General features: G+C 43.6%; 1 protein-coding gene across 2 annotated transcripts in view; it reads left to right on the forward strand.

Moving 5' to 3' along the window:
* NRAP (nebulin related anchoring protein) overlaps nt 1–15,495 on the forward strand; it is a 337,786-nt gene that overhangs the window by 211,023 nt on the left and 111,268 nt on the right. For both annotated transcript variants that reach the window (XM_069239330.1, XM_069239331.1), the window contains 2 exons: nt 6,454–6,558; nt 13,873–13,971. In XM_069239330.1, the coding sequence (XP_069095431.1) occupies nt 6,454–6,558; nt 13,873–13,971 (204 nt within the window). The remainder of the gene's footprint in view (nt 1–6,453; nt 6,559–13,872; nt 13,972–15,495) is intronic.

A 15,495-nucleotide genomic window follows, 5' to 3' on the forward strand; every position in this document is an offset into this window, starting at 1 on the left:
CTAACTTCAGCACCTGCATGGCCAAAGTTGCCATGTGGATGAGATCCAACTGCCTCAAGATCAAGGTGGACAGACCGAAGTGGTGATGTTCTGAATGAAGACCTCTCTATGGGACTCCTGGTGGCCAGCAGACCTAGGAAACAAACCCACCCCCACCATACCCAGAAACCTTGGAATCATCTTAGAAAGCAAATGAACATGACTGCCCAGGTCAAATCAGAGACTTTCACATCCTGAGGATGTTTGGAAAAATCTTCAAGTGGCTACTAGGGCTAGGAAAACAGTTATGCAAGCACTCATAGCCATTAGACTCTTCTATGGAAACACGCTCTACACAGGAGTCACCAGACAGCTCCTGAACAGACTCCAGACCATCCAAAACGCAGATGCAAGACTCGTCCTCAACCTATCTCAGAAAACTCCACTGGCTCCCCTACACGGACACGCCCAATTCAAACTCCTCATTCACATGTACAAACGCTAGACAACATCGCCCTACATACCTCAACAGCTGCATACATTTCCACCAACTGCAAGACACCACCACTCTGCCGGGCTCTCACTTGCACACATAATCTGCATACACAATAGCAGAGCAGGAGGTTACACCTTTTCTTACAGCTCCCTCAAAGCATGGAATGACGGCCCACAGCTCATCACTTCTTGAGCCCTTGGCATATTTGATTTACTAGTGAGTTCCTAGTATTGTGCAACAGGTGTGCCTAGGGCCTGTAAATCAAATGCTTCTAGTGGGCCTGCAACACTGATTGAGCCATCCAGTGCTTAATTTGTAAATAAAAACGTGCCGGTGCCCAAAGCCCTCCTCTTGAACACGCGGCTGCTGCATTTAAATGTGTGAACACAGAATACTGAGGCAGTGTAATCCTGAAGCAATCTCGGGCCTCTTCAATCCATTAAAAGCCACTCCCTTCCCCTTCAGCTGACTCTGGCAGCTTCCTACCTTTGTGACGCTTTTTCCATTTTCTCTTCCTCTGTCTGTCCCAAATGTGTATTTTGCTCGCAGCAAATGCTTGGGGCAGAAGAATAGGCCCCGGCCCTCAAAAATAAGTGCCGGTGCTCAGCACCGGAAACAACATGCACAAATTAAGCACTGGAGCCATCCACATGAGAAGCCCTGCAAACAAGTCTCTGGTCTGCCACTGAAGTGTCTGTGTGTGCAGTTTTAAACTGCCATGTCAACCTGGTAAGTGCACCCAATTGCCAGGCACAAACCTTCCCATTTACTGCATGTAGGTCACCCCTAAAGTAGGCCCAAGGCAGCCCTGTGGGCAGTGTGCAGTGTATTTAAAAGGTAGGACATATACTGCTGTGTTTTCCATGTCCTGATAGTGAAATACTGCTAAATCAGTTTTTCGTTATTGCAAAGACTATTTCTCCTATAGAGTAACATGGGAATTACCTTAGAATATCTTTTAAGTGTAGTTTCGCATTGGGAGCAAATAGAGATGTCGAGTTTGGAGTCTCTGAACTTACAATGTATTAATATATATTTTGGTGAAGTTGGTTTTCAAATTGTGAGTTTCAAAATGCCACTTTTAAAAAGTGGGCATTTTCTTGCTTAACCATTCTATGCCTCTCTCTGTCTACTGAATATACTTCTGGGTCAGGATGATAGTAGGGCTGTTTGTGCATTCATTGTAGACAGTCACACAAAGGGAGCTGAGGAGTGACTTGCATATTTGGATGGCCCATCACCAGGCTGATGAGTCTTCCTGAGCTAGAGTGGTAGGAGGAGCTGACACTTGCACCTAAAGAGGGCTCCTCACACAAAGCAGTCTCCAATCCCCTAGAGTGTGTCTGGGGCCAGGGCAGGGAAAAGCAGGATCTTGTGGACTACAAAGACTTCTCTTTGAAGTTTGCATACTTCAAAGACAAAAATGGATATAAGTATTGGACCTCTGACCCCACATAGTAAGAATCCTTCTGGACTGAGGAAATTCTGATAGGAAGAAAAGCTGGATACTGTAGGAGGCACTGCCACTCTGCCTGTTGCTTTGTTGCGCTGGCCTACTGCTTGTTGCTTCTGTCCTGAGAATGAAAGGACTGGACTTTGCTTTCTACATCCTGCTTCCAAAGGTTCTCCAAGGGCTTGGACTGAGCTTGCCTCCTATTAAGAAGTCTCAGGGACATTAACAACTTCACCTGCCAGCACCTGGGCTCTCTTGCTGAGAGTCCTGACTTGCCAAGTGATGCCAAATAGTTGTTTCCCAACCACTGTGCGAACCCGTTTAGGCAAGCACTCAGTTTGGAGTGCCTATTACCAACCTCAGAACAAAGCGACAGGATAATCTGTGTGTCATCAGCATAAGAGAACTGAGTAAATCTGTGCGCCTCCACTATACCAGCCAAAGGGCGGATGTAGATGTTAAAACAGTGTGGTACTCAAAGAGAATCAATGCAGAACCGAGTAGGGCTGCTGCCTTTCAGTGGATGTTTAAGGCTTCAAGACAGCTTGAAAAGTATGGCCCTCCAAAGAGGAATAAAACCAGGCTGTGTCTTGAATACCACTTACAGCCACAGAACCATAATGATGAGAGGTGTAATCCATACTCGCATCCCTCTTCCTGTTCAGAATCGATCTATGATTGTCTGTTACTCCCCCACCCCAAAAGAGCGTGTACTGTATTATATCCGGCCTAGAAACCTGACTGGGATTAATGGAAAGGGGTGAAAAATCCCAAATGTTCTGACACTTTATCATTATTATGTTTTTTCAAGAATCTTCGCAAGAGTAGGCAGAACTGAAATAGGATAAAACTTTACCAGTTCAGAGCCATCCAGAGAGAGCTTTTTAGGTCGAGTGTGCAAGCACTTTTCAACCTGTTGTAAGTATTCGGTGGGCTTTCAAAGATCCCTTGATATCATTGGTAAAGGCCTTACATTTGTCCTGCCTTGGGGCAGTTTTGTTACCGCCTTGCAGACTGACCCTGTTACATGGATTATTGTACAATTGCTGATATACTTCAGTGTGGGTGAACTTTTCTTTTCTTTTGTCTCTCCCCTTCGTGCTCCATGGCAGCAATGGCGCTTGCAACACAGAACAGTGCAAAGCTGTATTGCAGCACTGGTCACATTGTTCACACTGTTACCTAATCACAGTCATTTATTTTGTCTCTTCCCTTTCACAAAAAGCTTTTTAATTGATAAAGGCTTTATGCAAAAAACACAGAAATCCTCAAAGCTACTCCCCTGACACAGCGGGAGAGCTGATACCACAATATTCACTGCTTTTCAGGCCATTACTTTTAGAAAATATTTTTGCTCAGAACTCAGCCTGTGGTGGTCCTTGGACAAAGGGACCACCGCCAAAACGTTCATGACAATGTGCTCTTTCTGTCTACATCATCTCTGGGTCCCCACACTATATTAGTAGAGAACCCAAAATAATTACCCCTCCCATCCCACCATTGAGTATTTATTAAGCTGTCTCGTGGCTGGAACTTTTGTTTTACAGCTGGGAGTAATTTGCTGTTAAGGGCCTTGATTGAAATATCATTGCAGTAGGCCTGTCAGCTCAGAAAATGTAAAAGGCACTATGCCCTCTAGGGGCTAACTATATGGTTACATGACCATGTTTCTTACAAATGCTATTTTCATTGTGCTGTACTCTAAGGGCTGTTCTAAGCATTAAAGTCAACATATCAATATAGAACAATATTTCCAGCACAGAAACTCACCCCATCATGCTTTGCGGGGATTTACTTTTACAAAACATTTTTGCTCATAATTCAGCCTGTGGTGGTCCTAGGACAATGGGACCACCTTCAAAACTTTCACCATGACGTGCTCTTTCTGTCTTCAACGTCTCTGGGTTCCCACACTAGGTTAGTGGGTACCCCTAAATAATTAACCCCTCCCACCATTCAGTATCTTTTTTAATTCTTTCATGGCTGGAACTTTTGTTTTTTGAAGCTGGCAGTAATTTTGTTTTGGGGGCCTTGTTTGTTCTATCATTGCAGTAGGCCTGCTAGCCTTCAAAATGTGTAATGCACTTTAGCCTCTAGGGGCTAAATATATGGTTACAATGCATTACTTTCTGCCATTCACTTTTCATGTGGTTATGCTCATCTTTCTTAAAAGTGCTATTTTTATTGTAGTGTCCTCTAGGGACTGTTCGGAGCATTACAGTCAGCATACTACAATATTTGCCGGCATGAAAACTCCCCTCAGAATGCTTTGCAGGGCATTACTTTTACCAAACGTTTTTGCTTATAACTCAACCTGTGTTAGTCCTAAGACAATGTGACCACCTTGTTCACCACAATGTGCTACTTCTGTCTATGTCAAGTTTGGATCCCCACACTAGGTTAATGGAGACCCCAAAATAATAACCTCTGCCCCCATTCAATGTCTTTTTAAGCACTCTCATGGTTGTAACCTTTGGTTTACAACGTGGTGTAGTTTGTGTTTTTAAAGGCCTTATTTGTAATGTCATTGCAGTAGGCCTGCTAGCCCTTAAAAAGTGTAATGTGCTGTGCCTTCTAGGGATTAACTATATGGTTACAGTGCATTACTTTCTGACATTTTCATTTCATATGGTTATGCTCTCTAGGGGCTAACTATATGGTTACATGACCATATTTCTTACAAATGCTATAATTATAAAGGTGTCCCTTAGGGGCTGTTCGTAACATTACAGTCCAATGCCAAAAGTTTATTTCTGATAAAGGTTTTTACACCATGACTGTTTGAACCCTCTTGATATATTTGGGTGACCCTTCTACTTTCTGTCTCGTGTTACTCCTCCGTGGCTGTCTTGTGTCTTTTTTGGGGAATTGTGTTAGCCAGTCAGCAACTCTGATGGTGGGGTGGTGAAAGTGGTATTCTATTGGAATTAGTACGGCAGATGTGAATTAGGATGCTAAATAGCAACATTTACATTTTTGGCTGCAGATTGAGGAAGAAGGTACATGGAAGTGCTTTAGTTATATGCATGGCCACTGGAATTATGTGGCAGGAAAAGACCAAATTATGAGGCAGGGTTGATCAATTTATGTGGCAAGAAAAATCTACCTATGAATTTACAACTTCAATAGCTCTAACTCTAGCAAAGGCGAGACCTATTACATTGCAAATGCTTGATCAACAAGGAGACCACCACAGTGTAAGAGGCCTGTGTAGTCTATAAGAGAATCAGAGGTCTTTCAGTTTTGATGCCATCTGACGTTACCCTTCACAATGCTTCTTTCTTGTTTTGCTTCGCTCACTTACTTGTAGGGAGTTACTAGGGCCCAGATTTAAGAGAGCCTAGTACCATTCTAATGTCACATTAGCTTAATTTTTTTTACGCTTATGTGGCGTTAGATGGCCAAAAACGCTGCGCAATAATTACAGAGTTGTGCAATACATGCATTGCGCCACTTTGTAACCCTTTGTGCTACATTATTCCTGCGCTAGGCATATATAATGTATGCAACCGGGGCATTCCTCCATTAGAGGGGGATGTAAAAATGGCACAAAGAAATCTAAGGGATTTCTTTGCATTATTGTTTTCAGCACTTTTAATGCCTGCTCTGAGCAGGCTTTAAAAGGAGGCTCCTATTAGTTACAGTGGGCCTCTGGGTGCTTTGCAGGCTTAGAATAAAAAATGTTGACGCTAATGCTGCAAAGCGCCGAACTAGCATCAAAAATTGTGATGATAGTTCCCTAACTACCGCCATGGTGCGCCATATATTAAATACGGTGCACACATGGTGGCATTGGGGGGCGCTAGAGGGCGCAAGAAAAGTGGCGCCCTTCATAAATATGCCCCAAGGTGTTTTTTTTTTGCTGTGTTAATGACAGTGCATGCTATTTCATTATACTCTGACGTCTGGTTAAGGGTATTATGCCTAAAATGTGTGTAAATCACCATGACCAAGATATATGAAAAGTTGGATTAGAGTTGTAATTTAACTAGGCCCGGGGTACTGTTTGTTTATCATTAGCTTAATTTAAAATGATGCGGTTAAAAAAAAAAAAAAAGCGACCAGCAGTATTTAATGAAGTGGAGATTTTCGATCACAAATGTTTCCATCAAAAGGTTCCCAACAAAAAATATCCTTTCAATAAAAAACCCGATCTCTGAAAACTCACCTTTCCTGGCAGGCTGATCGAGACTCCACAGAAACACTTTCCAGAATGTCTTTTGCTCCCTGTCCCCACTTCTTAAACTTCCAGCAACACCGTTTTGCAACATTCTGAAGTACATATAAGTACCATGCGTGCACCACAAGGCAATGAATGAAATAAAAAATAAATTAAGCCTTCTAAAGCTATCATTAGTCAAAGGCTTTCTAAATAACAAACTTGCACTCTCGTCGACTTTCCACCTTGCACTGTTTCAGAATGCAGAATAGCGAAGGTCAAAGAATGCTGTTCATTTGTAAGGGTTCTTTAATGTCACTCTTAGTGGACTGGCACCCATAATGTCTGCTTTTTTCTCTCTTTCAGAACCAGTACAAGGCGGATCTGAACTGGATGAAAGGAGTTGGGTGGATGGCTGCTGGGTCCTTGACTGTGGAGCAGGCAAAGAAAGCGGGAGAACTCATTAGCGAGGTGAGACGTGCTGACAGCTCATTAAAGACTCGACCGACTGCATAATGTGCGGAAGGCTCCGCTGTGCAAATTAGCATACAGTGCACTGAAAAGGTAAAGAAAGGGAAGGGGGCAAGCATTCACAGATACACAAACATACACTCCTCCACCCTGTACGTACTAACAAAAGCACCTGCTGATATTTTGAGAGAATAATAATTCACAACATTAGCTTGACAGCCCCTAACCTAAGAAAGAGATTCGTGAGGTGGTTGCATGAGTGCAGAGTCGAATCAGTCTTCTAGTTTCTAACCTGACAGAGAAAAAACAGAGTACCTTTAGGCATATACAGAGCAACACATAGGCTCACCTGAACCCCCGTGGTTTTGATATGTGTGACCGCCGTGTAATATAGACAGCACCACACAAACGCTCAGAGTAAAGGGCCCACACAGAGGACGTATAGCCATGTGTGTTTGTTTTAAAACAAAATATGATAAAACACAGATAAAGGCACACTCATAAAAGGCACAAGCTCAGGCACACACATTAATTGCCACATACCCTCAGGTACATTTAGAGAGCTTAACATACAAGTAAATAAAATATATAAATTACCGTTAAAACTGAGCCAAAGAGACACAAAAATCTTCTCAGAGCACAAGTGTGGGACGACCTAGCGGAAGTTTGCGCAGGCTAATGATGTTGCTCTATGCCATCACATTACAGCCAACCAATTGGCTTTCCTCTTTGAAAGAATCTATAGCCATCTGTCATTGGCTGAGGAAGCCGCACCCTCGATGCCCACCTTAGGGAGGTGAACTTGGTTTTCCCCTGAAGGGAAGTCACTCTGGGAATTCACTGTCTAACGTGTAACAAGGCCCCGGGCCCAGATGGTATCCCAATTGAGTTGTTCTTTAGTGACGTTATGGTTTGGGTTTCCGGCTTGACTCAGATCTTAAACGCCGCAGTCTGAGTGGGTCCCCCTCACTCTTAGTCGACCTCAGTTATAGTTCCCATTTTTACAGAAATAGAGATATATATAACCACAATGTTATAGATCTATATCCCTCATGGACTCTGTTGTAAAGGTCTTGGGGTGTGTACTGCTGGCAAGGCTATCTAGCTGAGGAGAGGAGAATAATATTATCTCTGACCTGAAGATTGATTCCAGATAAAGGAAGTCCACCATTGGGCGGCACCTGAACTAATACCTAGTGGTTAATAAATACACCATTGCCCACGCTGAATCTCTTCATTTAGCCTTTCTGGACCTCATGTGGTTTTTCAGCAGGGTTAATTAGGATAAATTGTGGGGTATTCTTTTCGAGATAAGGGTGGGCCCGAATATTGTTTATTTCTTGCGGGACCTCCACTCTCACATCACAGCATCAGTTAGATATTCAAGTCAGTTTGCTAACACTGATTGTTTAAAGTTGGAAGAGGGGTCCATCAATGGTGCATATTGGCCCCTTTTTCATTCACCCTTTATATTAATAGTCTTGAGCAAGCTCTGCTGGCATCTAAGGTTGATTGTGCTCACACTGGTACCCGCTCGCTTCCTGTCCTGCTATATGCAGACAATGTGGTCCTGATGGCAAAGACCACTAGGGAATTACAAACTCTTTTGAGCAACTTTGCTGCCCATATGGAGAAGCTTGACCTGCCTGTCAATTTCTTTAAGTTCTTTGTGATAGTGGTGGGTCCTAGCTCAACTAAAATTAGTTATTACTAGCTAAAACCACAGGGCTATGTTACCTTATGGGCAACCAGTGGTGGCTGGAGACATTTGAAAGGGGTGGGGCGTAAAAGTTGGGTATGACTTTTATGTAGCGAGTGAAGCGAGCAAGCTAAATGGAAAAACATGGGGTCCAAGGTGAGTCCTCCTTCCACGAAAAAAATTGAAAAAAGATTGAGAAATAGTGCATTTGAAAGCAAATGAATTTAGTGAGAAAGCAAGGTTTATAAAGCATTGGGAACTTATAGGTCCTGATTATGGTTTCAGCAGATAGAAAAGGCCATCCGCTGAAGTTCCGACAGGTAGATTGCCACCAGTGTGGCAGCCTCCCTGCTGGGGCCATTGCGAGTTTCCCACTGGGTCAGTGGGCAGAAACTCACTTTCCGCTTGCTGGCCCAGCAGGAAATGGCCTACAGCATTATCTCCGGCTCAGAATGGAGATGGCGGCAGTGCTGTAGTGCGTAGGGTGCACCAGCACCCATCACAATGTTCTCCGTCTGCAAGCAGACAGTGAACATTGCGACGGGGCTGGCAGTGGGGCCCCTGCACTGCCTATGCCAAACCACTGCTGAAGAAGTAAGTCGTAAACCCCATGGCAGTGATGCTTGCAGCACTGCCCCGGTGGATTAGGACCGCCAGCACCACCTGACCGACGTGAAGTCGTAATCTTGCGGTGCTGGTGGTCCAACCGTGGCACCACCACTACGGTCATAAGCTGGTGCTCAGACTGCCACATTGGTGAAGATCCGACTGCTACTGTGACCCTGGTGGTCATTAGGTCTCCAGGGTCGTAATGAGGCTCATAGTCTTGAAATATTAAACACATTAAAAACTGCCCTAATCTTACTTACTGCATTAATATATTCAACAGTTACTTTAATGTCCAAATTGTACAGTGTGACAACTCGAGGCCACTTAAAGTGTGTGTTTGCCCAGTGTCTTGCACTAAATGCAGCACCAACTTTGGAAGAAAATGCTCTAACCAAGCATCAGGAAGCACCCACAGCTACTGGTTGCAATCAGTCATACAGAAATATGTGCTGACAGGTCTTTAAGTGGGATGAAAAAGTGGTGCCTCTCTATAAGGGAACATGTAAAATAAATTTCTATGATTCCCTTGGCATGCCACCCAGCCTGTATTTTGGTTTCTCTCTGATATGTTATTGCATCCAGAAACATAACACAACTACTGACATACACCTAAAACCTGTCAGTACAATTGGCTTTGTCAATGGATGTTAGCTGTTTAAAATAAATGAGTAACAACAATGATAAGTTATAAATAATTACCATTGGAAATGTTTCAATTCTGAAATTGTGAGACTGTGAATTAAATATTATTGTGGTCTGTGGAAGGAGTAGGGCCTGCAATTATGTGTGCTACACATTCGATGTGTATGCCCTTTTTCTATTCACATCTCATGCATCTGCATATTTTCAACCTCCTCTCTTTCCTCTTTAGCATCCTCTTTTCTCTCTCTCCTCAATGCCCTCCCTCGTATTGCCCTTATTTTACCATCCCAAACATACACTGCAACTCATCCATATTTAAGCACTTTATTTCATTTTGCTTTTCCCTTCTAAATATTTTGACCTCTACTCACCCCTTCATACACATTTACACCCAATTTCATTTACAACTGGAATACATGACTATTGTTCTGTGTGCTCTGCAGAGACCAACTGTGTCAGGCACTTTGCTTTGTCTTCAGCCTCAGCACCAGCTCTCTCAATCAAAGCCCCTCATAAACATCTGTTACGAGTCAAAATATGCACTATGCAATAGTAATACAATGCACATAAACACAGCATGATGAAACAGCTAACTCTCTTGAGGAATTCAACTTTAAGTAAAACGTGAAATAGGAGGAGCTAAAATGACTGACACACATCACACACATTTTAACATTCATTGTTTGCATATCAATCCATGTTTGTGGCATTAATGTTAAGAGCCTGAAGATAGGGCCAGCTTCAACACCATACAGCAGATAACTGCCTTTACTATAAGCATGTTTTTTTCCCCTTGTGTTTGACTCAGATATTTGGATCCATTTCCCAAAGGAGTAGGAACCATGCTCCTTATTTGGAACAGTTTCACGAGGAACAAATACAACAGCTCCACTTCTAAAGGAGCCAGCGATCTGCGCCAGGGCCTGGGGTGTCACATGGCGGAGGTTAGAGTGACAGAGGGTCTCAATACAATAAAAATAACACAAAGAGGCATTATCACACTTACCATTATCGAAAACGAGGCACTAAATCACACATGCTTGGATCCACTCCTTCTGCGTGATGAATGGGGAAAGGGTGGGATCTATGCCTGTTAATGACAGATGACTGCCCTCACGCAGAGATGAAGACTCCTACACCAAAATCATGACGCCAAAAGCATCCCTGGCCTATAGTGGATACTGCCATAGACCACAATGGAAATAAAGGGCTTTAGTGCAGTCAGCCCTGTGTCGTGCGTCACAGTGTAAAAAGTTATTTTTTGTGCCTGGCTTCTGTCTCGTGCTTCAAAGCAAGGTGGAGATGGCATCATAGGACAGACAGCCCAGACTTCAATGCATCGATTTGTTTAGAGATGCATTGATTTGTTTAGAGATACGATTGTATCTCTAAACAAATCGATGTATCTAGTTTTTTTTATGTGAATCTGTAGAAATTTCAATGGGGCAAAGCCCCTCAGCCCTAAAAGAGAAACCGCCCCTGTGGGCAACAGGGCACTATGTAAATTCATCAGAATAGAACAACATTATGTATATGTTAATCTGCTGCTCAGAAATATGTAGTATGGGGCGAGGATCTCTGTTGTCTGGTCCCACACAGCAGTGTGTGTGAGACAACAGTCTTTATAAAACCTGCACTGGTTGTAGTGTACCTCCTTCCATAAACTCCATGAACATGCATGACTCATCATGTCTTTGCACTAATGTGGAATCTCTGTACTGAAAAGGAAACCTCAGTGCCAAATTGTTTTTTGTTCTGATTGTAGTGCACTGTACTGTAAGATATTGTTTTACAAACTGCACGTGAACTTGTACTTTTCTTAAAGTACACTGATTTTGTCTCCACTACCTTTTCGTCATTTTCAACAAATTATGTCCACAAATGCAAATGAATAAATTGCTATACGCCCGGCATTCTCACGTTGAAAATAGGCAATGTCATCCATTGGCAGTTATTGCTATCTGTTGTCCATCATAACAGGCAGCCACTGCATAAGAAGTGTCCCTGATAATCTGGTCTACAGTCTCAGCATGTCTCCATGTGTGTTCGATTCTATGCCAGTCAATACAGCAATATGATCTGGAATCACCCACATGCCTGGCAATGCCAAGGTGTATCTTAGCCTTCCCCATTGGTGATTCTGTGCCAATGATGTACCCGGAGCATCTCCTATATACCGATAAATGTGCCCGAGGTAATCCTCACATGCTGGTTAATTTTGCCACGTGACGGCGAACCAGCATTGTTTGTAACCACGCGCTTGAAAAACTACACAAGTGCTGTCGCTGATATGGTTAGGTCCTTATCTTACAATGCGCAACATTCTGCCCTGAACAGTAGGCCTCTGTAGGAGAATATATTAAACGCATTCTCGCAAACACACAACTCCAGCAATACACATGGATGCAGAGAAAGAACAAAGGGACAGATAAAAACTTGACGATACCTCTGTCCACACATATATGCACAATATGCACAAACATTGAGCTGCACACGCAGAACCATATAGGCAGAAACCTATGCACAGTAACAGTGACAGACATGAAAGCACTCAAACATTGAAGAGATGCACACTTAGAGAGCCTCCCGCACAAATGCACTCGTCCTTATGCACAACACAAACATTATATGCAGATTCCTTAAGCTACACTTGCACATACATAACTTGGCACACTGAAATGACAAATATCTCAGTAATAACCTACTATAGTGGAACATAATGAAGCACATTCTGACACCAATTACTTGCACATTTCGAAAGGAAATAGGTTCAAAGAAGACCTGAGTGACGGGAACAATAACTGTATTGCCAGAATGCATTAATCACATTATTAATGGCCTGCAAGCTATTTCTCTGCTCTGTCCTAGAGGCGTGAAATGACAAGTGGCAACATTTCGAATCTTAGCCTCTATTTGACTACCTGGAAGATCGTGGGCAGGGTACTAAATCGCTCCTTCTTACCTCAGTCTGCTTCTTGCCTTTGTGTGCGTCTACTTTTGCAAACCTTGTACTACTCCTGGTTGTAGTTGAATGTATGTTAAGCTGTGCTCACTTCACCCCTTCGCAAATCCCAGTGTTTCCAAACGCCCTACTTCCAGGGCATTTCGCGTCATGAACGTGTGTTTAGCGTGTGTGTTGGTGGGGGTAAGGAATATACCATCAGACTCCGTGTAAGGTGTATATCTGCTATAAGGCTCCCGAGGAGGTTTAAATATGTACGACGGCAGCTTGTCTTGTCTCCCTTTCAGTTTGTAATAACTACTGCCCGTGCCTGTCCGTGGCCTTCTTCAGCCTAGCTGCTGTAGGACAGGCCTTCAGCACGCTGCTGGACAGGCAGACAATACAAAATAGACGCACTCATTCAAAGTAGCTGGACAAACAGCATACAAACAGATTGGAAGATGGGAGGACAAACAGGTAGATTATGGAGGGATGAATAGCTGTATAGATGAGTGGATGGATGGATGGAAGGATGAAGGGATAGATGAATGGACGGGTTGTGCGTCAGAAGGGCAAATAGATGGTGCAAGGTGGGTGAAGAGAAAGAAGGAAGGAAGAATGGAAGCAGGTGTGTGGCTGAGATGATGAATTGGATAGGTGGGTGGATGAATGAAGGGTTAGATTAATGGAGGATTGCGCGCCAGAAGAGCAAAAAGATGGTGCAAGGTGGGTGAAAAGAAAGAAGGAAGGAAGAATTGAAGCAGGTGTGTAGATGAGATGATGACGGATGATGGATGGTTGGCTAGTTTTGGCTGTACGGATAGTTGTATGGATAGTTGAGTGGATGGATGAATGGACGCATGTATCACAGATGGCTGGATAGGGTGGTTGGTAAATGGATATATAAACGGATGGGTAGGCACATGGCAGGATTGACAGAAGAGTGGATGGATGAATAACTGAATAGATAAATGGATCAACAAATGGATGGATGGATGGATGGACTAACCAGGTAGAAACATGATAGGCTAGTAGATGGCCGTTTGTGCTGATGAATAAACAAACAGTATGGAGGGTGGATGGTTCTCTACAGATGGATTTGGAGGCAGACAGACATCATGTATTTAATCCAAGTTTTTTCTGGTTTGGTGGATGAGTTTCGACCTTTCCGCACGAGTTGCAGTCTGGAAAGATGCATTAATGTTTAATGACATTTTACAGATGAGCGCTGAAAACAAACAGCACGTGTAAGCGGCGTACACACAGTGCGGAACAAGCACGAACACAGCTTATTTATTGCATTCACAAATTCACTCTAATGTTCAGAAAACAACAGGGAGTTTTTTTCTTGTTTTCAAATGGATGAAATGTGGGGCGCAAACGTGAGCTTTTATCTCTTCCTGTTGCCTTTTCTGTTGAACAGAAGAAGTACCGGCAGCACCCATACGCTTTGAAGTTCACCAGCATTAAAGACACCCCCGAGATGATCCAGGCGAGAATTAGTTACAACCAGGCGGTGGATGTAAGTCTGAACGCTTGCTACGCGCTCTACCTTCATGATTAAACAGAAAAACTGAATTTTATTTGTAGGCTCTTTGAAGAGCCTGACTACCGACACTGGAGTACCGCATGTTTAAAAGCAGCTGCGGAATTTGTATGTTTTATCAGTGCCCCCCTGTTCAAAATGAACACTCAATTGCCGTGATGTACCCACCCCTGTGATGGCAGCAGGTAGACTGTCTACCCCTGGGATTCTGCACTGATTTACACGCACTTTGTTTCACGCTTTAAGGATTTCCTTCAGGAATCATTTCAGTTTCTACATTGACACCATCAGAGGTGAAGCAGGAGCAGTGGCAGCGGGGAACAGGGGCTTGGGGGGGTTCCTATGAATCCTTATTGTTACTGTAGTTTAATACCCAATCACCTGTCAGAGAGACAAGTTTCCTAGCTCGCATTCGGGCTCCTGGCACTCTTGATACACCACTGTAATGCTGATACTTTTACATACCTTCCATCTCTGATTGTTCCCACTTCAGGTACAGACACCAAAGCAGGCAGGACTAACCTAGGTCCAGGAGGGCTAGGTTCGTACCAGATGTTCCGAATATTCATATAAGATATCCTTACATTGAATGAATAAAAAATGAACTAATTTCTATATTCAGTGGTTGTCCTGAATTCTGGCATGGATTTGGCCTTCTGGAGTTAGGTTGAACAGGCCAGTGTGGCTACGACCCCAATGGTTCTTTACTCTTAACTCTAAGGTTGATAAACTGTGGGGAAGTCTCACTAGCTTTGGCTGCTCACTAGGGGTCAGTGTCACAGCACCTTGTCCCCGCAAAGGCTATCATTCCCACCTGCCTGGATTACTTTACGCCCCCCCCAGTTTGAAGACCCCTGCTATAACTCCTCGGGGAGGGAGGATTGTTGGATTTACAGGGGGGACCTGAAACTAGGAATTACCTGAGGACTCAGTAACTCTGGGTTCATTTCTTTTGTGATTCTCCATGTTCCCCCAGAATTTCACCCGGAGGTTGCTTTCTGAAGCAGAAATCTCTGAGGGAAATTGTAAGGATCCTTGATGCTTCTGCAGGCCAGTTACAAGTCCTGTCAGAATTAAGAGACCACTCCTAATGAGGGCCAAACAGTGCCCTGTTCCTGTATAGAAAGCAGTAATGTGAATTCCTTTGCTAGTGCATCCAGCAGACAAGGGGTTTCTTACTCTGATAGTGTGTATGGCAGGGGCGCAACATCAATAACTGGCAGCGAACAAGCCCCCCTTCCTTTTAAATCAGTGCCTAATTTTTGTGGACCAACTGGCAGTGTGTCCTCCTGACCATATACAATAGTGGTTCTATACCCTGAAATTAGACAACAAAGGCCTACTTTCCACCTAGAGCCTTGCAAAAAAAAGGCATGTTTGTTGATGCACTGCACCATCATTTTAGTAGAGGCTATTCATTTCTAAATGCCATGAATATTCAGAAATGTGGAAGGGTCTCTGCAGAACCCATCTTCAGTTCCTACTACTATTGCGATGCAG

The sequence above is a fragment of the Pleurodeles waltl genome, chromosome 6 (genome assembly GCF_031143425.1).
Source record: "Pleurodeles waltl isolate 20211129_DDA chromosome 6, aPleWal1.hap1.20221129, whole genome shotgun sequence".
Classification (NCBI taxonomy): Eukaryota; Metazoa; Chordata; class Amphibia; order Caudata; family Salamandridae; genus Pleurodeles; species Pleurodeles waltl.